Below are 27,985 nucleotides of genomic sequence, written 5' to 3'. Positions count from 1 at the left end.
TGGCAGTTTCAGGGATCTGACTGTTTTTTGGAAATGCATGGTTATTGCTCAGCAGGCCCTCAACTCCTTCTCACTGCTGGTTGCCTTTCCACTTCTCTCTGTGCAAAGACTGACTAAATTGGCAAAAACAAGGAAGTGATTTTTAAAGTCAGTATTTGAAACCTTCACTAGTTCCCTTCAGCTCTATCTGGGGCTATGAAAGTAACACATAAGAAGTAACACAAAAGAAAACAGTAACTTTCAGTCTTCAGCATCTGGATATTTCCACTTAGTTTTATAGATACTATAAAACAAATTTAAAATAAAGGAAAACAAAACCTCTTTATTTTTTCATTCAAGTGGCCAGCATTATCACAAAAAAAGAAAACAACCAACAGCAGAAAATTGGGATAAAGAATGGTAAGGTTTTATTGCTAAGAACATGCAGAGTACTTCTCCAAGTCTCCTACTCCTTTCCTTTGCACAATACTGTGCATAAAGAATTCACCACAGACGTGACACCCAGCTGGACTGTAACTATGCATTCTTGAACACTTCTCCCAGACCATTCAGGAACAGAAAATAACACAAAGAATCAGAGGAGTGATGGAGAGGCAATGGTAATATATTACCTATCCGACTGACAAAGACTCATCTTCACAGAACCATCAACTATTGTAAAGATTGTAAAGGTATAAAAGAAGATATTCATGATCAATTCTTATAAGAGTTCCACCATTTTGATTTACTTTCAAATTCACATACTTTGTGAGACTAGTATTAAAAAAGAAGTCTCAATGAGCATGGAATTTCTGTATCACTGCATTTCAATACCGCAAAAACCATTTCAGATTCTGGAGAAAGCTTCATAAACATATAAACATGTTTTAAATTTTACACAAATATATTTATAAGCATATACATAGATATTTTAAAGATAATTAACTAATCTTGTATGTAGTATATACACATAAGTTGCAAACATTAAATCTATATATAAAAATTGTCATTGATTTAATAGGCACGTGGAGAACTTAAGGGTAAACATACCTTGAAATAAGAATATGTACGGTCTTATGCTTACAAAATACACATTCAAGAAAAAGAAATTAACCTTTGGAAAGAAAATAACCTTAAATTTAATATTTCTAACAGAATACATATACACATATAAAGTACTATAACTTTCCTTTTTTGTGTAAACATAGTTAAACTCCTGTATTGTGAACTTACCCACAGATAGGTGTACTTTCATCTGATCCAGTTCTTCTTCAAGATTCAGTCTACAAAAGAGGAAATAAAAAAGTAAGAACCACAGAACAATCACATAGACACCACTAAAACCATTAAAAAAATTAAACCAAAACCATATCAATATATTACTGGGGAAAAAGTTGTGAACACCCAGGAATTAGTTCTAATTTGACAACACTTAGCATACTTCAAACATAAAGAATCATTTGTACAACAGCTGATCAAAATTTATAAATCTGAATATACAAAATTCAGATATAATGTTGGTTGTAACATACACTAAGAAGTTTCAGCCGGTCCTTTTTAGGTAAGGAAATGCCCGAGATGAAAAGGAGACTGGTAGGAGGTAGAATCCTGTTAAGAGGGGAATAAGTATGCAGTCTCATGGGAAACCACCAGCCAACCGTGTGCAGATATATCTTACCATTCCTCTTTTTCCAGCAACTATTTGAGAAACTTATTAACAAAATCTCGCCTCCCCTTTTCCAGCCCTGATCTACTACTATATTACTACTATAGTTTATTCTGTAATATCAACCAGCTAAGGTCCGTACAACAAAATACCTGAATTACTGTTTTTCATTTTATTAAAATTACATACAAATAAAATTGCCAGAATACCAATGCTAAAGTTTCAAAGTCAAATTGGGAAATGCTAGAATGAAAGACATTAATTTAAATGGTTCATTTATACTTGTGTTTTCTGACACAATCTTTAATTATATAGTTGTGCACTATTTTAGCAATAAGATCCCCACCTATTTCAGCCTAGGATCCTACAGCACACAGAACAGAGGGCAGTCATTTAATATGCAGATTTTGCTTAAAATATAACCTCATCCTATACAATACACATTATTCTAGCTCTGTTCTGAAGGTTGGATTGCTAATTTCCTCACAGCCTTTTCTGCTGTACTCTGAACAGAGTTGTGCACTATTTTAGCAATAAGATCCCCACCTATTTCAGCCTAGGATCCTACAGCACACAGAACAGAGGGCAGTCATTTAATATGCAGATTTTGCTTAAAATATAACCTCATCCTATACAATACACATTATTCTAGCTCTGTTCTGAAGGTTGGATTGCTAATTTCCTCACAGCCTTTTCTGCTGTACTCTGACCAGCAGCACTTAACTGCTTCACAGGAAATTTATGCTTTACAAAATCTCTCTGAGATAGGGCACAAAGAAAATCTAGCCAAAATATCTGCTAACTTAAGGAAAGGGTTTAAAAAAAAGTCTTTCAGTATACACAGTATTTTAAAGCATATTATATATTTAATGCATCTCTCACTCAGCTGTAACTCTAAACATTGCAATTCACATCCCACAGTCTCACATGAAGTACAAAGAAAATGAGAAACGTGAAAGTTAAAGTAACATAAGACTCGAGCTATTTTCAGGATCATTCAGCTGCCTTCACAGGTTGACTTTCTTTGCTCTTCTTTCATTCTCCATGCCTCAGTCATCATCAATTTCTATAACACAGACTACAGTGCCCTTTACCTCCACAGTCCTAACTCCTCATAGCATGTTCTCTTTTTTGCACCGAATGGCAACATGCTTCCTTGAAAAAACATTCTCTGTCTATGTTACTAAAGAGTGTATTCAACATTACATGAATACAAGGGAGTGAATTAATGAGACTTTAGAATCCTTCCTGCTTGAACCTCTATCTTCTGAACATGTTATTTTTCAACTTTAAAAGCATTATTTAAACGAACACACGTTTACATGCATACATACATACATACTGCCTCCCTACACACTAAGGGACAAGGATACAATGATAATTGTACAAGATTTTTTTAAAAAGTTAACTTTTACATAAAGATTTTTTTTAGGGTGATGAAAGACATGCAGAAGTAAATAAAAGATATGAAACAAGTAAAGGGTTAGGTTTATAGTCTGAATATCTGAAGCACTTCCAAATAAATTCATTTGTCTGTGAAATAGTCTCCAACTGAAGTTATGATATATCTAAGCTAGAAATACTTCAGGCAAGCCTAGACAAGGAATTACAATGGGTAATACAAGATCCAACCCATACAAGTCAGTAACTGGCTTGCATGAATGCTAGAAATGCCCAACTGTGTTAGACCAGAGCTGGGTCCATCCATCACCAGTGCTCTGTCCACAGCAGAGGCAAAAGCAGATGCTGCTCAGGAAAGAGCACAGGCCTAACAGTTTCTGCAGTCTGACTCCAATTTTCCATCCTGAAAGTGGCACATAAGCACTACCCTTTGTTTCCTCTGCTTTAACTGGTTCCCTGTTGCTAAAAGGACCTTTCCTCCAATCCTGCAGGAATGGAATTTCTTTTTAACCTTTCATGTGGACCCTTGTCAAAGGCAATTGGAAAATATAGATCAGATTTTAGCCAGATGGTTACTGTCACCTTTCTGCAATTCCAGCAGGTTAACGAAGCAGGATTTCCCTTTACAGGAGCCACACTGATGCTTCCCCAACAAAACTGTGTTGATCTGTGCTCAGTGATCTCTCTCTCTCTGTTTTGTTTTTTTTTTTTTTTTTTTTTTCCTCTTTTTCCTAAAGACAGACTGCCATCTTCCCAAGCATGGAAGCAGTCAGGCTCACTGGTCTGCAGCTCCCTCTAGAGCCCATTTTATGGATGGGAGGCACAGTGGCTGTTTACAATGAGGTTACAGTTCAGTAATTTCATACTTCAGTTTCTTCATACCCCTTGGGGTGTGAAGATATTAACATCAAGATATTAACAAATAACTTATCTACTTGACCTCATAATTGCTGTACAGTTACTTCAAACAGATCTAACATCTTTGATCTATCTGTAACAAAGAATACATGAGTTTTTGGCATCTTCTTAGCATCTTCAGCAGGGAAGACTGATGCAAAGATTCACTGAGCTGTTCTTTTATGGCCTTGTAAACCCAGTGTATCCTTTTACACCATTATCATTAAGTAAACCTACAAATTTCCTAACTGGCTTCTTTTTCACTTTAATTAAGCAAAATTTTACTATCACAGCTTAAGCATTTTTGAAAACCACTCTTCAAGAGCTTTTTTAGCCTTCTCAACTTTCCACTTGCATTTGTCCTGCCATTGTTTATTAGCCTACCTGTTCTCACCAATGCAAGCTTAAGTTTTAAATGCTGACCTTTTCTCTGCAAGGGCCACAAAAACTTCCCCACTGAGTCTTTAAAGAGAGCTTTTTAAGACTATTTTGGGGTGGGGGTTGGTTTAGGGTTTTTTTTAATTTCATTTTTTAAATTGTAGCACATATTTCAGCTGGGTTTCAGCTACAGTACCTTTCTTAACAGTCTACAACTGTTCATAGGCTTTCTGTACTGCTTGTTCTAGTCTTTGAGGGGGTTGGAGGTTTTTTGACTAGTTGCTTCATTTTTATGTGGTTCCCTTTCTGGAAAGTGAATATCCCCAGGCCAATTGATTTGGTCCACTCTCTTCTGCTACTATTTAAATCTAATTATAAAAAAAAAAAATAAAAAGAGGCAAACATCACATGAACCCATCTTCATAAAGGATGAGATGTGGGGAAATACAGGCCTTACCTCTTTTCCTATGAAAGTTACAGAGCAAATCATCCTAGAAATCATGTCCAGCCACCTAATGGACAAGAAGGTGATTGGAAACAGCTAGCATGGATTTACCAAGGAACAATTTTGCTTTACCAACCTGATCATCTCTGTATGGAGATGACAGGCTGTAAGACTAAAGAGAGAGTAGGCAATGGTGTACACCTTGAATTTGGCAAGGCATTTGAGATGGTCTCCCACCTCCTTACTGCCAAATAGTTGAGATCTGAATTGAAAAGTAGATAACGTGGCTGGGAAATTGGCTGCACTGTTAGGCTCAAAGGGTGATGATCCGTGGTGTGGAGTCCAACTGGCAGCTAGCAATTAAAAGCATCCCTCAGGGATCCATACCAGAGCCAGTACTGTTTAATGTCTTTATTAACAACCTCAAAGATTGGTTAGAGTGCCTCTCAGCAAGTTCACAGATGATATAAAACTGAGGGGAGCAACTGATACACTCACTAGAGGACTGGACCGCTGTTCAGAGAGACCTCATAGGCAGAAAAAGTGGGCTGATGGGAACTTGATGAAGTTCACCAAAGGCAAAGTCCTGCTAGAATAACCCCTCACAACAGGACATTCTAGAAGACCAACTGGCTAGAGAGCAGCTTTGCAGAAAAAGTGGTGTCCTTCTAAGCAACAAGTTGAACATTAGGTAGTGACATGCCTTTGTGGCAAAGGCTAACAACATACTAGCTCTACAGGCAAGAGTATAGTCAGTTGGTTTACAAAACTGACTCTATTCAGCACTTCTGAGACTGCATGTGTGGCTGTGTCTAGTTTTGGGCTCCTCCAAGAAAGGCACTGACCTATTAGATTAAGTCTAGGAAAGGGGTACCACGATGGTTAGGGGTTGGGCACATGATTTATGACAACAGGGTGAAAGACCTGGCTTTATTCAGCCCTAGGAAAAGGGAAGATTTTATTGCTGTCTACCTAATGCAAGGGTGTCAAATAGACGGAGTTTGACTTTTCCCAGAGGAGCTCAGTGGATGGTATGAAAGCCAATGGACACAAGCTAGAATACACCAAATTTCAACTAGATATAAAAAGAAATTGCTCATTAGGCTGGTCAGACCCTGGAACAGTTGCCCAGAAACGTTCTGAAATCTCCATCCTTGGTCTCCATCGCCTCCATCCTTTGTCAAAACTTGACAAGATCCTAAGCAAACGTCCCAAACTGCCACTGATCTGAGCAGCAGGTTGGACAAGACAGCTTCCAGATGTTCCTTCCAAGCTGCACAATTCTGTCCTTCTCATTGTATTGAGGTAACTATTACAGAGAGGCTTTCTCTCTAATGCTTTCTTGAACTGAGTTCTGTATACCACTCAATATAAAATCCAGAACAGTGTTTTTCCTTTTGGTTTCTAAGACTGATTGTTCTAGAAAAGTTACTTATTCCACACAAAATTTGTATCTCTACTCTTGTCTTGGCAAGATAATGATGCAGACTCTATGTGGATAGCTGCAACCTTCCATGATTACAGCCTGTCCTTCACAACTCATCAAATCCTGCTTTGCATTTCTGCATGACTGTCAGCATCCTGATGAAAAGATCAGCAGTACAATCTCACTGCTACTTATTTATTATTAAAATACAGGACTTCTATACAAAAGCATTACACAGTGCTCCCTTTTTCTGTAATAGCTGTCCAATATTACACTTAAATAATCCTTTTCGTACAGCGCCACTCTCTCACCAGGTAATCCTACTCTGTCATTCCTGCAAAGCTAGTACACAGGCAACACTGTACCCCACAGATTACCCTCCTTCCTCCAGGTCATTGAGACGCCTAGTGTGTCAGGACTGTCATGTGATGCCAAGCAGTCTAGCTCCACATCTTATTTTTTTGGCTTCTAGCACAGAAGTATTTGTAAATTATATCGTCGTTCTGTTGCTTAATATGCCAGTCAACTACTGTTGACAATATTTTAAAACAGCTTTCCTTATCTTTTGTGACCTCCCACTACCAACAACTGCTTCCTCCTATCCTTAAGAGTCGTCCCTTTACTGCAGGAGCATTCTTGGTGCAAGAGGACATTGTTATATCAGCTAGACAGCAGGGCTCATCTCATTCATGGTCTCATCTAAGAGATTAGATTCCTCCTTGCAAACAGGATGTTCTCCTTTCCCAAGATTTATGCTCTTTGCAACAGCACATATAAAACATGTCTTATGTGTAGATAATAATACATGTCACACTAAAACAAATTGAATAAATTGCATTCCACTGGAGAGACTGCTACCTGCATCCTGCGCTTAAATTTTTTTCAGTCTGGGGAAGCTTACGCAGGTATAGCCTCCCTTTTTGAACCAATTACTCTCAATCTATCCTATCCTAATTAGTTAGTTAGTTGGTTTCTCGGTTTCTTTCATTTTTTTCTAATCTCTGAAGCCTGACAATCTTCAGTTCACAAACTTCTTAAGATTTGAATGCACAGACTGGGCCACTCAAGGCCAACACAGTTGGCACTGAGCAAATTTCAAAGTATTTAACTAATTTGGGAACAGATTCTATACTGATTTCTATTCAATCTTTTCTTTCTGAAAAACAACCGTAATACAACAAAACCTTCAAGCTTTATTTTCAACAGAATTTTTATGGCAAATATAGTGCTAACGGAGAAAAATAAAAATATATAATCTGTATGGTCTTGATACATATTACATTCATTATACAAAATCAGAAGATGAAAAAGGAATGTACAAGTAATTGTGGCTTTTTATCATGACTATGTGCAGTCAAGTGGTTTTTTACTATCACTCATAAGCCTCTTTACATTTCAAGGCAAAAAACAGAGCAAAAATTGCAATGTGAAGAACCACATACAGAAGCAAGTAGCTCTTCCTTTTCTGTTTGTTCCCAATTCAGCAGTAAAATGTGCTCTGACACATTACAATATTTTTGACACGCTACTCTAGCTAGAACTTGTAAAAAAAAAAACCTGTATATGAATTGTAACAAAAAATACACATCTAGTTCAGTTCTCTAAAATTCACCACAAAAGTACTGTAGTCTGCATATTTTGTTACAAGATTATTTTGCTCAACAAAAAGGAGGAAAGCATGTAATGTGGTCTTCTTGAGGAGTACAATTCTTTGCAGAGACTGTATGATTGCTACTTTCCCCAAGAACAAGTGAACATGATCAGCTGGAAGAAGCATCAAAGACGGGTCAAGTAAGAACTTTCTAAGGAGCAAGAAGGGACTCCGAGGAATTCAAGGTAACTGAAGAAGTTACAGAAAACTGCTGAAGTGTAATGCAACACTGAAGGAAATGACTCAACCTGAAAGAACATAGTGGCAAAAAGCAGGGGTGGGGGAGATATTTGCTTTCCAGCCTTTCATTTACACCGTTACCTCCCTCAGTGTCTCATCACACAGATGTGACAACCTAATAGGTAAGAACTGATTTATCTTTATGAAACTCTCCCTCCCTTTCCAAAAAATATTTTGAGTGGGTCTGAAGATAAACATCTGTGTGTGTTTTTTCCCCAAAAGGGGGATTGCCTTTAACAGACTACATCTGCCCCACCAGTCTTTTAAATGATCCATGTTCAACTCTTTTACGAAGCGGATTAGGTACTTGAAGAGACCTGTGATCCAGTTGCACGGATTCTAGTGACATAAGATGCTTCCCTCACTTACTGAGTGTGAAAGAAGGATTGCCTCTGTAATCCTTCAACTCAAAGGATCAAAAATAAGCTCTGTGTGTGGTAATACAGAATACTAACCTACTGGAACTAGAAAGTCAGAACAGCAGTGTCAAAGTTCAGGTACCGTGAATAAGAGCTTCCAACACTATTTTAGCAGATGAAGCTAATATTTGCTGTAATTATCTTAAGCATGTGCTTTCTGGATTTACTACATTGGTTTTTGCATCGTTCAGTTTCAACTAACACATCAAACAATGGAAAGAAAAAATGCTCCAGGTTTTGATCCTAACTGAAAGAGGATTTCTCTGTGCATTGAAAAACTTGTGTTTGATTCAGCAAGCGCTGAGCAAAGGGCATCGTGTTTATGTCATCTGAAAAGATCCGAGACATAAACTGAAGCTGAGAGATGGAATCTTTGAAGATATTTCTGCAGTGGAAAGGTAGTTTCTGTGTAAAGTGTTTCTAGCTGATTGTAGTCTTGAGGCATGGATATCGAAAAGAAATCTTTGAACATAAGTACATGCCTCCTCCATCTTTTGATGGTAGAAATGCTGGGAGTTGAAGATGTTTCAAGAGTAGGCAATTTTGAGGATGATGTATATTTTTAGATACCTTATGTTAATCTCCATTTAACTATGCTTCTAGCAATTTTTTTTAGGACTGCTCCACAAATGTCACATTTTACAATTACATACAACTACAAGCTGGACTTAAAAAGAAAAGAAAAAATAACAGCATATTTGAAACTTTTTGTATCTGATATCAAATAATTTTTCTCCTGATAAATCCAGTAGTTTCTAAAAAAAGTGAAAGAAATTATAAGTTTACATTGCTGATTAGGTTAATTATCTTTCCTGTTTCAGATTATAATACTGAGTGGCACAAGTATTTGAGCACAACTCTTTTCCCAGCAGGGAAATTCAGCAATAAGTGTATTTAGGAACTGCAGGAGAAGAAAAATCTACAAAGATTTGGAAACAGTCAACTGTCTGCTTTGTAAAGCAGTAACACAGAACATGGAGAATGCTTTCAGTTTACCCTTTCACAAGTCTCCTGATGACAATATATCAATTGGCAAGCAGGGTGCTTTCTAGTTCTCTTTTTCATACTATGTATGATTTTGCTTGAGCAAGCAAATAAAATATATAGCATATGAAATTTACAAATCAGCATTTTTCAAGGAAAACTGATTTTCTGCCTTTTTAAAATTGAAATTTTTAAATACTATGGTATTTAAGTTTGTGTGTTATTTTCAGTCAGCATCTCAGAAACATGATCTCACTATTATGTCTGCTATTACACAATTAAAAACCCTCAACCTTCTAAGCATTTTACAAGAAAATACAAGAAATAGATTTTAAGCTCCATTTGTACAGGGAAGAGCTAGAAACTGAAGCTCATTGAGACATGATACACCTGTACAAAAGGAAGAATATGATGTATGTAGGTACCAAAGTGCTGCTAAGTAAATCATATGCAACATCAACAAAAGAAAAACCTAAACAAGTAAGGAATGAACAAGGAGACAATATGCAGTCCTGCAGTTAAGGTTGATGAACGAGGAGAAAAAAAAACGAAGCCGCCTATGGAAAAACCTAACTTAGACAACAGAAGCGATTAAGGTTCTAAATTGAATATACACAGCAATGTAGAACTTGAAATAAAGTCTATAGTAATCATAATACGAAAACAAAAAACTCTTCTTTGGATCAAAGGGTTTGCTCTATAGACTCAGAGAAGATAGACCTTTGAACCATAATTCAAGATCGAATGATGGGATTTGAATACAATGGAAATATGCAGGTCAAGAGGAAAGAGAAACAAACCTGAGTATGAGTATAAATCGATCACTTCCAGCTCATGATAAATTCACATCTTTGCACCTTTTTCTTGACAAAGACAAAGGCTACTACTGCATTTTAAAGTCTCTGTCACATTCATGCTGTGTATTCATTCTACTATTTAATTCAACTTTCAAAAAGGGAAGTTCCTGGGATATAATTTAAAACAATAGAGAGATACCAGACATGACCTTTGTGCAAATGTTTAACAAATACTGTGAAGTATTCTGACAACTTACACAATCTTATATATTGATATGTGGAGTAGGTAAAACCTTGCAGGGTGTTGAAACTCCAGAATTCTGTAAATAAGCTCTTAACCATTAATAAATTGATGAAAAAACTAAAAATAGAAATAAAACCTAACTACATTTCAATGTAGTTTAAAAGCAATAAAAAAAATTGCTCAGAATTGTCTCTGAAAATTTGCATAAAACATCTTCTAGCTGTTTATATGAATAACCTTAGGCAAAGGAGATTCATTACTAGGAATACCTAATCAGCAATCCAGATGAAAAGAAAACAAGTAACCACTCAGTTAAACTTTATTAAGTTTCATTAAACTCAAAGTCTAAACTCATATCTGCAATAGTAATGCTAACACAGCGAGCCACTTCTAAAAGCTTGCAATGTTGAAATTGCAATTAACACTTGGCCTGTATCTAGATGCATTCTTTACACAGGTTCATTTCAATAAGTTTGGGTTTTTTAAGCTGAAAAGGTATAAAACATTTTCAAAACATGGCAAACAACTCTTTTCTGATGGCACTGAGAAAGTCTTTTCAGTCCTGGTTAGTTTATACTCAAGGTTTCTAGAGTCCTAAAGAAGACTATATAACTGAAAAATGTACCCTGAAAATTTACAGTAACACCCTACCAAATTTGCCGATAACAGAGGTTACATAACTATGAGTGACTTACATGATTGCTATTTCTAATTTTAAGAACAAATACACTAATCCTATATCCATTAGATGAACTGAAAATCTTATTTAAAATATGTATTCAGCTCCCACACACACTTTTCTGCTCAGGACCGTTTCTTAAAGAGGGAGGTAAAAAAGACTGGTTTTGCAATGTGCTTGAAAGAGTAATAAAACTAGTGGACTGAAAAAAATCCAGAATTTATGACTCCTTCCTGAAAAACGCCTTGCTCTGATTTATATTCAAATGTTGTATTTTCTAGCAGCTTTGCTAAGTTCAAATGATAGCCCATCTGATAGGAGAAAAGTGACTTGAAGCCATACAAAGTCTAGAAACTGGTGTATTGCTTTTCACCTTTATGCAGACCTGAAATTGTCTTACGGCCTTGAGCCTTCTGCATAGAGAGGTTATGCTGCTTGTAAGTATATCTGGTAGAATTTGACTCTATTTCTTCAGTAATTCTTTCTCAACAATAAGCATTTCTTAATCTGGTTCCAAAACAAATTGAAAACCCAAAGAGACCTTCTGACAACATAACCTACTCCAAAATACTTTTAAAGTTTACTCTGTTGACAAGAAACAGTCCAGGCCAGCAACAGTCTAGATGCTCTAGATTACATGGTCAGAGAACAACTTCCAACTCCTTCCTAGCCAAGGAGAAGCCATCGAATCCTTGAATTAACAGGAGTCAGCACCCTAAATTAGTAGGAGTCTACTGGCACTTCCTAGAAGACTGTCAATATCTTCTAATATGGCAGGTCAGAAGTAGAATCGTGTCTCTGTTTTCACATCCCAAGAACAACCTCAAAGTACTTTGTTTACTATCAATAACTTCATGGAAGTCATTCTTCTTCCTTGTAACATATATATATGTATACAAAAGGCACCAAGAGGAGCAGGAAAGCACACAGCATCCTATTTTATGTACCATAAAACATTCATTTATATCCTCCAACTACGATTGCCACAGTCTCACATGGCAATGTTAAAACAAGGATGGTAAGAAATCAAGAGAGATCAAATCTATCCAGCTAATAGTTTATGCTGGTATTGCATACATTTTTAAAGGTACTGACCTTGACTCACAATTATAGTATCTGCTCCTTCCAGTATCATACAATATTCTGAATTTTATTTTATGACAATATAATACTTTTGATTACTCCTCCATTATTCAGTTATTTTTGTAATAATCACCCATTTGGAATATAGGAACAGGTAGCATAAAAAAAACCTGTGCTATAGAATCAGTTTTGCCAAAGGAATTACTTCTGATTTCTTCTAGATTATAGCTAGGCATCAGCAAGAAATTCTCTGTAACAGTTGCTTACTTATCAACTTACTAGAACAAGCGAAATGCTTGTACCATCTGCATATAAACAGGGCTTCTGCAAACTATATCTTCTTACTAGAACAAAATTTCCTAGTACTCATCATTTTTAATTGTCAGCAGTTCTAAAGATACCATCAGGAGCCCTCACACAGCTCCAAATCTAAGGTACATATATACATGCACACTTGGGTCTCAATGCATTAAAGAAAAGGTAGTTTAGAAAGATAGCCTGAACTATAGCATAAACTTTCTCTCCATACTTATCAGTTTAAAGGGCTCCTTCCCTCAAGAATTGCCGACCCTAGGTTAACCATTGCCAGAGGACTCTAGTTAGTCCTCCAGCAAACCACTGTCCCCGGAGCAATACACATCCCATAAGTCAGCCGTTGCTCAGCAGCAGCTTTCAGCATTCACAGGTAGGGCCAGCAGGAGACTCCTACACTCCTCTGCATACAGATAAAAGGAATTAAGAGAGCAGGCTCATGGCAGTCTAAAATAAACATCCAAACAAACAATAAGACTTTTTTTCCATTTGTCCCAGGGAATTTTATCTGGAAAATAAAACCAAGCAGAGAATCTCATTTCTAATAGAGCTGAATACATAAGAAGGAATAATCCATTGAGGAAACCGACTCCTTCCCAAGGATTACAGGTTGTAAGACTGCAGCAGGATGACTCTTTGGAGAAATAAGCAGAACCAACCACAATCTCCTAATGCATACTGTTGCTGGTGTGAACAGATATCAGGGGGCTAGTCCAGGAGCTGCTGCAGTCAGGGAAGCCTTCCTCTGAGTCCAGGAGGTTAACTATTGCCTTTTGAAATGTCTTCCTCCAGAGCCATGGAAGATTGTTAAAGACTGGCAAGCCAAATTAAGAAGAAAATCAGACAGAACAAGACTGCTAAGCAAGCTTTGCACGGTCTTTATCAGGGTCCTTAAAAAGGGACAGTAGTGTTGCTTATTACAGTAACCAAAATGAGTGCGTTTTAAAGACACTGGGTCAAAGTAGTGCCAGGGAACTTTTTCTTACCCAAAGCTTAAGCCAAATACCCTAATAATCCTTGCAAGGAAAATGGGACAGCAGAAGCAGCTCTGTTTTCTTCCCCTCAGAAAAGAAAGAAGCTTGAGAAGGACAGCAGATCAACATAGAAAGGTTTTCTAGGTAAGCAAAACTGAATTGTACTTTCTGTCCATGAGTCTTCAAAAGGGTAAAAATTCTAGTCTGTAAAATCAGAGTAGAATGCACATGCACATTACGCATACTTTCGTAAAAAGCCCATACAGAAAATATAGGAAGAGACTGTCATAAATTAGGATGGGGAGTCTGATACGTCATAATGCAAACACTGATTTTAATTTTCTACTATGCAAAAATTGTCTAGAGTCATGAGAACCAAGCTACGCAGAAACTTTATTGAACTTTTACATGTGCAATACTACTCTGACAGAAATTCTTCAATTTGTTCTTACAGCATTATGATTCAAGAACATTTGCCTGCAGTAAGGGCAAAATATGCTCTTTTCATGGGTCTGTATATTTATGTGTCAACTGACAGCCTTGGGAGGTGAGAGTAAACCTGGGAGCAGGTGTTTGATCTAGACTGTGCGAGAGCGCAAAAACCATTACATATATCTGGGGATAACGCTGCCAAAAGAAGAGTAAAACAAGAAGTACTAGCATTACTTACATTTTCTGAACATTCAAACTATCCAGAATGATTTACTGGAATTCCTTTACAGGAGGAAAATTGTAAACTTACAGTTTACACATAGAAACTTCTAGTCTTAATTAACCAAGGAAATGGAATATTTGACTATACAGAGTCATTGAGCTATCTGTCTTACTTTGTCCATTCGCTTCCCAGAAATATGTCTTTTTCATTCTTGTTTCCCAATTCAGTCACTTATAGGATGGATGAAAATTGCAGGAAGCGATATCTGTTGGTGCTAAGTAAAGTCTCTCTGATTTACAACCCACATTCAGGAGCGAAAAAGGATAAAAGCAACTCCCCCCACACCAATCCAATGTCTGTTCACATAACAAAAAGTGAACAGTGTCATAGTTGTCAAGAGTGAGTTTTGAGATGTATTTCACATTAATAGTCACTCAAAAACCAAAGATGCGCTAGTGACCAGCGACCAAAATAGTTTCAACATGCAGCATAACCTTTAGCTTGCAAAAGGATAGTAAAAACCCATGCCTAAAATTTTACCTACCATTTAGTAATCTTTTATTTGTTTTACTGTAGCATAAAACCCATCTGATTGACCAAAAGGTGTTTAAAAAAAAAGTTACATTGTGTGAATTATGCTCATTATTTTAATTTGAATTTGTTCATTCCTTTATAACAAGACCATCAGAACAGCCTCATAAACAGTGCTTACCTGTAGTTAGTTCAGAAAGGATTCAACCTGAAGGGCCATGACTGGGGTACCAGTGTAATCAACGTAACTCATAGGGGCACATAGGGTGAGGACTCCATTGCATGAATATCAAGAGAGTTTTATTGTCGCATCAGTACTTTTAACCTTTATATAAACCTCAGATGACCAACACGCCAAAGTCTCTATTACCTACAGCCTGTTTTGAGTATGGAGCTGGTTTCCAATAATGCAAAGTAAGGATGCAAATCAATTTGTTAAATTATTTCTTACATTGAAATATTTGAGTTTTAGGAAAATTTGGAAGATTCCATTTTTATTCTCATGTGATTGTGTTTGAAAAAAGCAAATACAACAATACTTCTTAGAACACACATTCTGAATTCTTTACAAATTAGAAGATCCAAAAACATTAAGACAGGTTAAACTTTTGTATGTATATGCATATTCTGCCTCATGCAGGAAAAAAGAGCCAAGTGTTTCATCACAAAGATCATGCTGGGCCACAATAAAGGTCCACTTAGCTCCACATCTGAGTTTCTGGAATTCCAGAACTGTAGACTTTAGGAAAGAGTTCAAGAGATAGGGCAAGAATACATAAGCATTGCTTAATAATTTTCATTGTAAAATATTATTTCCAGTCTTTGAAGGAACTTAATGTCTCTACTTCTTTGCAAAATTCAGTTCCTGAAGTTCCATATGCTATTAGCAAATCTGAGATATACCTAAACTTGAAAATTTGCTGTTTCCCTTCCAAAATCAGTACCATGCAAGAAAAAAGGAAAACTAGCATTGTATGCTAAATTCAGCAGTTGCCAGAAAGCACCAAGCACTGCTGCCCTTACCAGAATTCCCAGGAACTCCATAGAAAGTGTTGGAGAGAGACCTATATTCATTACTCCCTCATTACTCTCTTAATATAGCAGCCTGACAGCTTATGTTACTAGCTTTGGTGTTATAGATTGTAGGTTCATAGGCTTCTTACTATGAACATTCAGTACAGTTTAAAAAGACACACTTAGTACTTCTTTATTTTTATATATACATATATATCTGCAGGCTGATAAATCAGACATTTCCACCTAAATGGTGAAGAACTTTTATCTGGGCAATAGACAAAATAAAAAGACAGCACTCTCACAAGCAGTGTGCTTACCAACAGTACAGTGTTTCATTTCTCTAACACTCAGATAATCTACAGAAATCATTGTGATTCAACAGCAAGGCAGGCAATACCTCCATGCAAGCAATACAAAAGGAAGCTAACTTAAGAGTCCCTACCTTTCTCCAACATCTCCCTACTATTCTTGTCCCTGACAATGTCCAAATTTTATCATTAATGCAATTTTAATTCTGCCTTTCCATGCTTATGTATTATGGAAGAATGTTTAATGGCATGACTGCATGTTTTCGCTATGACACAGTCTCATCAGGTATGAGAAGGCAATTAAATACTACAGGCTGCTTATGGAAATTTGATAATACTACTTGGATTTTGAACAAATACCTGCAAACAAGAAAAGTCTGATTAAATATGGAAGAACAAAGGAAAAACATCAACACATCTGATTTCCAAAAATACAGCAAGGCCCCAAATTTGACTGTTAGCCAGGATGCAGGAAATTACAAGATCTGGTGGACACAGGTGAGAAAATTTCTAGAAACAAGCTTAACAATTAAAGATCATTAATCTCATCATCCCTGACAGACCACTCTTCCTGGAAAACAACAATATATTTGTTTCAGTTAGCTGACACAGTGCCTTGTGAAAATGTAACTGGAAGCTTTCTAGAAAAGAGAAAATAATTCTCTTCACAAAAGAGGCCATGTGAGTTAATAATGCAAAAGCCCCTAAATGACTTCATGTGGCATTTACAGTTCTGACTTTGGTCCTTCAAAAAGGTCTTTTAGAATTGCACCCTGTAGTACAATTAATGCTGCTGTTTTCTTACATTTAAGTTATTTGTAGTGGTTTTAGTCAACAACTGCACTGTTTCAAGTTCTCACACTTGAGCCTGACTGTCATTTCCACTGAGCAATGTTCGGTCCAGTCAGTGAGCATGCACCTTTGTCAGAACCCCCTAACACCAGCTGCAGAATCTAGGCTTGAATCGTTTTCAGTAGAATGAACGGTGGTATTTTAGATTTAGCAATCTTTTTATCCATCCAAAACCTAAACAAATACATCATTTTTTTAATTATATTTGGCTTTGCAGTACAGAATTACTAATTGCAGTAAAAAGTAAACAAGAGCCCTGAGCTATTAGATTTAAGTATACATACATATATATATATATATATGATCAGATATTTCCTGTTTAGCCAAAGAGACTGTCAAGGTGATCAAAACTGCATTTTTTCAGCAGGTGCTCTAGGGAAAAGAAAAGAAAAAAAAAGACACACACATTCAAGCAGCAGAGGAATTAATAAAGCCTAGATTTGTGAAAGGTCTTTTAGAGCACCACCCTGTAGTACAATTAATGCTGCTGTTTTACATTTAAGTAGTTATTTGTAGTGGTTTTAGTCAACAACTGCACTGTTTCAAGTTCTCACACTTGAGCCTGACTGTCATTTCCACTGAGCAACGTTCGGTCCAGTCAGTGAGCATGCACCTTTGTCAGAACCCCCTAACACCAGCTGCAGAATCTAGGCTTGAATCGTTTTCAGTAGAATGAACGGTGGTATTTTAGATTTAGCAATCTTTTTATCCATCCAAAACCTAAACAAATACATCATTTTTTTAATTATATTTGGCTTTGCAGTACAGAATTACTAATTGCAGTAAAAAGTAAACAAGAGCCCTGAGCTATTAGATTTAAGTATACATACATATATATATATATATATGATCAGATATTTCCTGTTTAGCCAAAGAGACTGTCAAGGTGATCAAAACTGCATTTTTTCAGCAGGTGCTCTAGGGAAAAGAAAAGAAAAAAAAAGACACACACATTCAAGCAGCAGAGGAATTAATAAAGCCTAGATTTGTGTTTCTTAATGCCACCATTCCAGAACAGTACATTCAGCTTTCCTCCACCATACCAATTCTGATAAGCTGGAAAAGGCAAGAGTATCACATGCTGTTGCTGGTCCCAAGTTATGCTCCTGCCAGCTGGCTGGTGAGATACCACTACACAGGTGTGCTGGTTTTAGCTGGGATAAAGTAAATTTTCTTCATAGTAGCTAGTATGGGGCTATGTTTCTGCTTCTCACCCCACCCCACCAGCGAGTAGGCTGGGGGTGCGCAAGAAGCTGGGAGGGGACAGAGCCGGGACAGCTGACCCCAACTGACCAGAGGGATAGTCCAGACCATATGACATCATGCTCAGCATGTAAAGCTGAGGAAGAAGAAGGAAGGGGGGGACATTCAGAGTGATGGCATTTGTCTTCCCAAGTAACCATTACGCGTGATGGAGCCCTGCTTTCCTGGAGATGGCTGAACACCTGCCTGCCCATGGGAAGCAGTGAATGAATTCCTTGTTTTGTTTTGCCTGCATGCACGGCTTTTGCTTTACCTATTAAACTGTCTTTATCTCAACCCATGAGTTTTCTCACTTTTGCTTTCCTGATTCCCTCCCCCATCCCACTAGGGAGGAGTGAGCAAGCAGCTGTGTGGTGCTTAGTTGCCGGCTGGGGTTAAACCATGACAACAGGGTATAGAACAATTGCTTTGACTCTACAAAGAATAAGGAAAGCAGAAATCATGAGGTCTTGTTTTCCTAAAAAAGCAAAGCTAATAAGAAACCTTTATTAAATAGCTGCTCTGGCAGAGTAAGGATGCTACCGAGCTTGCAGTGATTCCACATGCTTCAAAGGTCCACAGCACATTTTCTACATGGAGGACATGCACAGCAACCCAGGCACTCAGAGGAAAGAATGACTACCAAAGGTTCTTTGAATGATGTGGCTATCTCTTTCATTTTAAAAACGTTTCCTCCTTATCACAAGCTGCATATGACCATACCATATGGAAAACCAATTTCCAATTAGCTGTGAAGATAATGACTTATGTCATAATGTCTTATGTTGAAGAATGTACTATGTAAATAATTCAGTGTTGCTGGTATCAATTATAAGATCTCCTACAAAGTAATCCAGAAGAAGAGATGTAAAATTGTAAAGCTTCTACAATAGTTTATATACAGTCAACTACACCTTTCCAAAGTCTGGACATAAAGGCCAAAGCGACAGGGTAACCCTATACTCCAGCAAACAAGAATTTAATACGGAAATACCAAAGTAGTTTAAATTAGATAGTTTGCAATTAAGCAGCAGTTTAGTTGGACATGCTACATACTAATTTACCCTGAATTTCAGCAAAATCCAAATAATACAGATACAAAGATGAACCTGACTAATGTGGGAAGAAAATTTCCAAGGACGCATCCATCTGTCAATACAATTCTATAGAAAGTAAGACAACATTTAGCACTTAATAGCCAAGATTAAAAATAATCTAAAAACCTGAGAACTATACTAGATTTATATATATGTGTATGTATGTTTATATATATAGCTATAAAATGTATCTATCTATCTGTAAAATGATATGCCTATTTTCACTGAAGATATTCCAGTTCTATGCAGCTGCACGATGCTGAATCTGAAAGCACTGGCGTTGCACAGCTGAATAAAATAAATTTCAAATTTTTTATGTTACTAGATCTTTCTCTTGCAAGTTTTCAGCAGTTTCATGCAGCTCAAACAAAAACATTGTATTTATATAAGCATGGGTCACTCTCCTCCTCAGCTAAGTGTTAACTACTGTTTGAATACTGCTATTTTTTTCTGTTTGCTTAAGGGGGAGAAAAAGTGATCAAATCCCATGTTTTTCTTAACACAGAACATGAACATCAATATGATAGCTGCTTCTGTAGCCTACAATAACATGGTACTTAACAGGAAATGACTGCAGCATAACACAGGTATTGCATACTTCATAGGGAAAATGACCTACGAGAAGATCAAAATGGGACATCCTAGCAGAGCTGTGGAATTGTTTTCACTTGGCCATTAGCATTAATAAACACTTCAAAGAACACTTAGGGAATTTATTTCAACTACCTCTTTTTGTTCCTGTTTGTAACTCTTCAATTTTGACATGAGTTTAGCTGGTAGCTGCTATAGGATTTAAGACTGTGAGTTATCAGGGCTTAAAAGTTAGACTATTTTCTTAGCTACTGGTTCAGATCCCAAAGTGAACTTAAATTTTGGACCTTTGTTTGTTTGTTTGTTATTGTTTTGGTTTGGGTTTTTTTTAGTAATAAAGAATTTTAAAAATGAGATTTTGTAACTCATAAAATTAAAAATGCAGCTATCAATGCACATCATATACATCGTGGAATATAATTTGATATTCTTTGTGAAAGAGTAAATAGTGGGGGAGGAGGCTTAATAAAGAAGTCAGGTAAAACTATTACTAAAAACAGTTTCTATTAAGTCAGAGAATAATTATTCTGTAATGCACTTAGTATAAAGATAAATCATACTAACAGCAAAAAAATCATCTTCTTTCCAGGGGAATGTTGGGAAATTCAAGAGAAATATACACGTAAAGCATTGAGCACATACTGCTGAATAATCACAGTTTATTGAGTCTTATATTTTACTAATCTAGTATGGGTTTATAACAATATAGAGATATTTTTCTTTTATATGCACAAACGGCTTAAATTCATACATCATTGATCATGGAGAGGATGCAGCCCATGGCTCTGAAACATATTCTTCTATTAACTGCAAAGTAATACAACATGCACATACTATTCTTTACTAATCAAAAAGTAAAAAAATGGTAGCAACAATGCCACGCATTCTGCATCAACATGCTCCAAAAAATAACTCTGACATTAGGCATTCTGAACTTCATGAAAACAGAAAGCTTCACCTATTTTAAAAAAGAAGTGCTTAAATTTAAGGCCTAAACTGTATATTTATTTGTGTGTTAGTGTCCAGCTTGAAAGGTGCATAGTGTTTAATAGCTTACATGAAAGTCAAAGCAATACCTGCCTGTGATGAGAAGAAAACTTTATAAAAGAAAGGACCTGACAGAAAGTAGTGGCTGACACAAAGCCTTTCCACCAACTTCAACAGGATTTGGAATTAGGCACCACCAGAACAAGTGACGAGCCAAGCAACTTCAGTTTTTCTTGACTTAAAAACAGATTACATAACTTACAAACTGATTGTTTACAGTGTGCTAATATTGGTAATGACTGCATTTTGGAGCCTGGAGCCCATGCATCAACGGGCTTTCCTTGGTTTTACCCTATACTTTATTATCCACCTATTTTCAGAGCAATGTATGTGCAAGTTAAAGACAGTTTACATCATCGTTCTACCCAAGGAAGGAAGGAAGGAAGGAAGGATGGATCGATCTTCCTTACAGGTAAAACAAATAAACAAACACCAACAAATAATTCTGTTTTCCTAACATTCACTCTCTGGCCTAGTCACAGACAGAAATTACACATATTTAAAGTTAAAACAAACATATACCAAAATAAAATCCCTACACAGACACTCTTCTTCAAGCAATGCTGCGTTGGATTTGGCTTATACATGTTTTAAATCAACTTAAGCTAACAATCAAGTAGGGTCTATCAAATTAAGTGTGTCCACAAAACTATGGGCTAACCTGATTTACTTACACTGCTTGTAAAATCACACATAAAAGTAATTGGTACAACTCTGTAGATCATGTCCTTTACCCACAGAGCTTAAGAAAGAATACATGCAATATAAAGACGTCCTATCCACAGATCTAAAAAGGACACTAAATTTAGTACTGACTTTCTTAAGAAAATGAGCTCAGATCTTGAAATGCTGACTTGCTTCAACTAATTAAAGACAGTCATTATTAGAGACAGACGTTGAAGGCAGATATAAAAGACACAGGAGTTATGTATTCATTCCTTCCTTACTTCAACTAACAATAAGCTACATTGCCCATAAGGAGTAAAAAGCACCTAAACCCACACAAGGAGTTCACCTTAATGATCACAATGGTGCTCTGGCTTCTTACTAAGTACTATACAGAATTTTAAGAACTCATTTTGACTTAAAAATTCCGTATTTCAAAGAGCTCAACTGCTTGCTTATGCCACTTCACCACAACCTAGTCAAGGCTACCTATCTGCAATGTACCAGGCATAAGAATGTTCCCCATAAACGTGACTGCACAGGAGCTCTAGAAAAACAGTCCAACTGTACCAACCTTCAGGGCATGCACAATACATAAGCAATCTCTCTTTCATGGCTTTGTATGAAAAGGAGAGGCTTATGTTATTGCTCCCGAGTTACTGTTGCCTGTGGTGCATGTGTTGATTAGTGATGGAAGGAGAATTACAACTGCAATTACATGTATGCTAAGAAAGTGCTCTTCCCTACATAAAAATCAAAATAAACAAAAGAAGTACATGTGATAATTTGTTGTGACAGTTTCAAAACAGCAAACAAAGATGTGACAATGAAGTGACAAGAACAGGCACACAGTTGTACTGGTGGATATAACAATACCCCATGTAACACAGCTACTGGCAATATTCTATATAATACTCTAAAGCAGCTTATGGGCAACACAAGGACTTACGTACTACAAAACAATTTGCTGCTGTTGAAATTCTGTGATAGCAGCCTTCATGGTATCTCCACAAAATCAGTTTACATTGGGACCCATTGGGAAAACACATTTTCTTTAATGCTGACAAAAACGAAGTCTGAATAAAAGTTTCTACGATGTCTTTATTCTTAAATAATTTTTTAAAAAAAAATTAACTTGACTTACAGAAAGTGTTAAATACCAGCAAAGGGCTAATTATACCATACTAACTTCCTTTTGTTCAGTATAAAAGGACATTTTCTTACTTTGCCTGGCTGAGTATAATAGCCTATGAATTATGAGATCAAAGCAGCAAACTGTATGTTTTCTAAAGTAAGAGTTTCCTTCACCAAGTTTTACACTTACTACAGCTAAAAGAGCTGTGTGAAGGGATCAGCACTAAACCCAAAGGACAGGCTGTGCACAGCAAGAAAGAGAGCAACTCCCTCGTGCTTTTTGCAGGTCACTACCAAGGACCATGTTAGCAGATCCACACCAGACCCTTAACAGGCAGCTCTGCTGCTACCAGTAATTAGCTTGGACAGCTCTGGCTCCAGGAGTAGCAGCAAGGCTACACCATAATGAGCTCAGCTGGGATTAGCAGGACAGGGCAGGGAACCAAGAGAGCTGAGGCATTCTGCATTGCGTATGTATCACAGAGATCAAACAAGGATGGCTGGCTAGGTTATCCCCTCACCACCTCATTCCAAAAATGAAGCACGGCAGTGTGTAAAATACAGGCTAATGAAGAGCGACACCTCCAACAGATGAGAGCCACATTAATTAACACAATCCCTAGATCATGGAATACAGTTTTTGTTAGTGCTAGCAAACTTGTAACTTGTCACTGATTTAAGAGGAAAAAAAGAGGGGGGGGGAAAGAGCTGATATTTTCCTTTTTTGCTTTTGGTAGAAGATGGTTTTATCTTGAATTTTGCAAGGAATTCCTCTTATGTGGCCTGAAAAGCACTACCTTCAGAAAAAACAGCAGAATGTTTCTTTATGTAAACACCATTTAAGAAATGAACTCACTTTTCAATCAACAGCTTTTTGTGTTCCCTTTTGAAAAAAGCCAGTTCATTCCACACAGCATCAGAATCCTCTTGACAAAGCTGACGGGGGTCTGCATGCTGGTATCTGGTTTTACTACTTTCAACCCTGTTTGAGTAAAAAGACGTTTGTTTTCAAATATCTACATGTTTTAGAACCACAAGAATAAAAGCACCCTTGCTTTCAGAAAATACAAATTTTAAACTGCAGCATCTACTGAATAAAAATCTTGTCTGATGTATACATTCTGTGAGGCATGAAACCTTAAATGTGGTATTATAGAAAAGTTCAGTTATGTAGTTTCAGACAGAAATAGTGCTAATATGGCACCATGGCTCTCAACTGACTCCTGGCAGGTCAGTGTCACCTGCATTCATTCTGTCAACTTTCCTTACAATACTGGTATGAGAAAGCAGAAGGTGAAACCATCACACTACCTCTTGCAAAAAAAGGAGAGCCACCAGCTCCTCTAATGCCCCTGCAAACCAACCTGGAAGTTGCACTAATGCCCACTCTAAATCAAACTGTTGATCTACTGTCTAATGAAAGAATAAGCTATCTATGGATAAGATGATGCATCAGGAAAAAGCATATTGAATTTAGACGCACAGAAAATGAAAATATTTCACAATTTTTCTGTCATTACAATTTTTTAATGTATTTTAATAATGCAAAAGATAAAAATTGTATTTAAAAAAATCCTTTATAAAATGAATTGAAAACTCTCTGCAATTTAAATTCCTACCGGGCATAGAAATAAAGTCTCAGAGAATGTGGTAACCTCATAAGGCCCCCATCATCTTTGCAGTCACGTATGTCAGTGGAAGTTGTATGTACACTGACAGGCGGATTAGGTCCCATCAGCTGCCATCTCGATAACAGATTCTAATCTATGAAGAATCAGAAAAGAATGGTGTCCTCCATCACTTACAGAGGATCAGAAGTGTCACATAAATACCTGATACTGAGTTCTTAATGCACAAATTACACCAGATATATAAAGCTTTTTGAGATACCAAAATAACCGTGTAAAGTATAACCATTTATGGACTGTTTTTATTTGTGTCTTGACTACTTTCCTTTGTTTAAGCATATTAAAAAGGAAAAACAAACTCTTTTTGGTATGATGGCTTAATACAGTTCTGTTCTGACGACAAAAATGATCAAAACCCTGCAATTTTCAGCTCATCTGAATTATAGATTAAAAAACTCAGATGAATGAATAAAGATTTAGTATTACGCTTTCCCCAATATCTACTTTTCCCAAATACATTCCTGTCAGGACACAAGCTGGTCTCATTTATTTTAAACAGAAACAGAAGTTGCTTTTGTCTTTCTTTCCCTTTTCTTTTCTTCTTCCTTTTTTTTGAAATATCAGAACCAGAACACCCAGTGCTTCACTGTAAATCAAGTTTGATTTTACTGTCTTTATCTAGGTCGAATTTTTGTACCTTTTCAGCCTTGGCCTCTCTGTGGACTGTGAATGCCTACTTAGCTTAGACACAGAATTAAATCATTTCATTGCATAAAGTAACTATCATTCAGTAGGTTTCAGTCGTTTCCAGCTTGCACTGAATTTAAAACAGTGAGCCAGAAGACAAAATCATCCCTCTTTTTCCTAAATAAACAAATCCTTTTCATTCCAATTTAAACAAATCTATTCATTATTTACGCTTTGATATTTCAAAAAATCTTCCTGTGCTACCAATGCATGTAGCAGATTTGTACCTTACCATTATTTAAATCCACACTTTTTTTTTTTCTTTTTAAAAGACAAACCATTCTTAAGGAAATGCCATAGTATTACAAAGCAATGTAAATCTACTCAGATAGGCCAAAGCATTATTTATATATGAGGGACAGTTTATCATTCACAGCAGGACCCTTTCTGTCACCCTGGACTCTCTGAATGGCTACCAGTTTTGCAGCAATTTCTGTGACACACTTCAGTTAGAGAGAGTTACAAAGTTTGTGTCAAGATTAGTCAGTATTGCTCTAACTACAAAAAGAATTATTTTTAGTAAAACACATATGTGTGTACTAAACTGTAGGTGCACACTGAAGTCCTACTAAAGCCACCAGGATGTAATGACCTGCTCAAATTACTTTCTTGAAAAAAAACAGGGCTGGAAAAACTGTACCTCAGCAGTGTCTGATAACTGAAGTGATAAGAAATGTCTTCATACCTCCAAATGTGTCTGTTTACCAAAAATTCTAACTCTCTGCTAAGGGCTTCAAAAAAAGGAACTTCTGCATGAATTTTTCACTGTTTTGTATAGAATTTAAGGGAGAATTATATGTAGAATATTTGCTATTTAAATTTTGATGTGGTAGTCTTTCTTCTTTCCATTAATAAAGATATATTACTGCAATATTTTTGTAGAATGATCAGAAATAATTGATTTTATAATCAATTAACAGATGAAACCACCCTGCTTTTCATGCACATACTCTTTTTTCCCTATTAAGAAGGGGATTTTACAATCAGCTTCAGTTAATGTTTGAATCACTAAATTTAAATTTTGATGTGGTAGTCTTTCTTCTTTCCATTAATAAAGATATATTACTGCAATATTTTTGTAGAATGATCAGAAATAATTGATTTTATAATCAATTAACAGATGAAACCACCCTGCTTTTCATGCACATACTCTTTTTTCCCTATTAAGAAGGGGATTTTACAATCAGCTTCAGTTAATGTTTGAATCACTAAATGTTAGAGAGTCTGTTATTTCTATATTGTTTAATGAATAAAATTATTTTTAAAAACTATTTGGAGCATACATAAGGAGCAATTGTTCTATTATAGAAAATTAAAAACATACACAGTCAACAAATTAATCGACTGGGGAATTAGACAAGCATAAATCAGCAGCCCTAGCAGACCTTTGCCCAGTACTCAGGCTCAAAATGAGATCCTAAATAAAATAAGTCAAGGTGTCAGCTCAATACATTTTAGTCTTGGTTTCAACTGTAATTTTGCTCATATAGGGGTATGCCATGTATTCTGCTTTAACAAAGGATAAAGTCTTGATCACCACATGGTAGCTTCTTCCTTCAAATCAAATTCTCTTTTGAATACCTGTATAATACTTCTGTTCAGATTTCTTGTGTAAGGGAAATGTTTTTAATGAGCTGTGTAACTTACCTGCTATCGCCCTCTTCCCACTGCTTTAATTGCTCTTTTAGTGCTCTGTAGTTGGTCTGTAACATCTGCAGCCTCTCTTTGCATTTTTCATGGGCTGCTCTTAGCTCATCAGTTTCTTGAGTCTGTATAGAACCAGAAAAACAAAATTAGAGTTGGGCAAAATGTAAGAGACTTTCACACAGATCTCTTGTGTAACTTACCTGCTATCGCCCTCTTCCCACTGCTTTAATTGCTCTTTTAGTGCTCTGTAGTTGGTCTGTAACATCTGCAGCCTCTCTTTGCATTTTTCATGGGCTGCTCTTAGCTCATCAGTTTCTTGAGTCTGTATAGAACCAGAAAAACAAAATTAGAGTTGGGCAAAATGTAAGAGACTTTCACACAGATCACATGAAACAAAAGTTCTGTTTAAGTAAATATTAAGAGCCTCAGAAATCTAAATAGAAAGATCGGGAGTCACAATCCCTGAGGTTAAATTTTTCTTATTGCTACTTTGGCAAATTTTGCTAATTTGGCAAAATTTACTTAAATATTTTTTTCATGCTGCTGAGAAGTTTTAAAAAAATTTACTACCAAAATGTCAGTTTTCATCTCATGAATGCATTGGCCTAATACACCTAAAAATACATAGACTGAAAAAGGACTGTTGGCACTGTCTTTTCTTTCAAACTACTATTTTCTTTTTTTTTCCCCCCATGGAAAATTAATCTACGTATTTTTGAGGGAAACACTGGCCACACTGAGGTCCACATCATAAAAGCTCAATTTAAATGGCTTCAGGATTTCCTCTTATATTAATTTATTTCTGTAAATATATATAAACATGCAACACTCAAACTTTGTCCTCTAGTTATGTAACAAACAAGAAATAAAAACAAACTTTGCAATAGCTTTTATATAATCAAAACCATATGAAAAAATGTACTGTCTTTTTACAGAATGAAAAGTAAGATATACCTTGATTTATATTATAGGATAATGTCATACAAGTTTAAAAAGAGATTTTCTGAAGTGAAAATACTGTGCTCTGAAAAAAATGAACATTAAGAAGAGGACATTCCACAGTATAAAGCAAGTCAAATTCTGGCATACAGCTGTAAAGAATTCACTAGACATTGTCCTGTAGTAAAATTTGCCCTCAGTGCTTCATTTCCAGTTCAATGGGAGCTCTGCTTGTAGAGCAACTACAGAACATGTTCCTTAATCTCTAAGTAAATAACAATACTTCATTTGCATGCATTTACTGCTTAT

At 36.3% G+C, this 27,985-nt stretch overlaps 1 protein-coding gene across 1 annotated transcript in view; it reads right to left on the bottom strand.

Annotated features, from left to right (window-relative positions):
* CNTLN (centlein) overlaps nucleotides 1-27,985 on the bottom strand; it is a 217,583-nt gene that overhangs the window by 75,937 nt on the left and 113,661 nt on the right. Inside the window, exons 11-13 of the mRNA XM_019470756.1 lie at nucleotides 26,938-27,061; nucleotides 23,572-23,697; nucleotides 1,213-1,262 (exon numbers count right to left, since the gene is read on the bottom strand). Coding sequence (XP_019326301.1) covers nucleotides 1,213-1,262; nucleotides 23,572-23,697; nucleotides 26,938-27,061 — 300 coding nt within the window. The remainder of the gene's footprint in view (nucleotides 1-1,212; nucleotides 1,263-23,571; nucleotides 23,698-26,937; nucleotides 27,062-27,985) is intronic.

The sequence above is a fragment of the Aptenodytes forsteri genome, unplaced genomic scaffold (assembly GCF_000699145.1).
Source record: "Aptenodytes forsteri isolate BGI_AS27 unplaced genomic scaffold, ASM69914v1 Scaffold46, whole genome shotgun sequence".
Taxonomy (NCBI): domain Eukaryota; kingdom Metazoa; phylum Chordata; class Aves; order Sphenisciformes; family Spheniscidae; genus Aptenodytes; species Aptenodytes forsteri.
The sequence above is the reverse complement of the archived record's forward strand: the minus strand, read 5'-3'. Positions and strand labels throughout refer to the sequence as shown.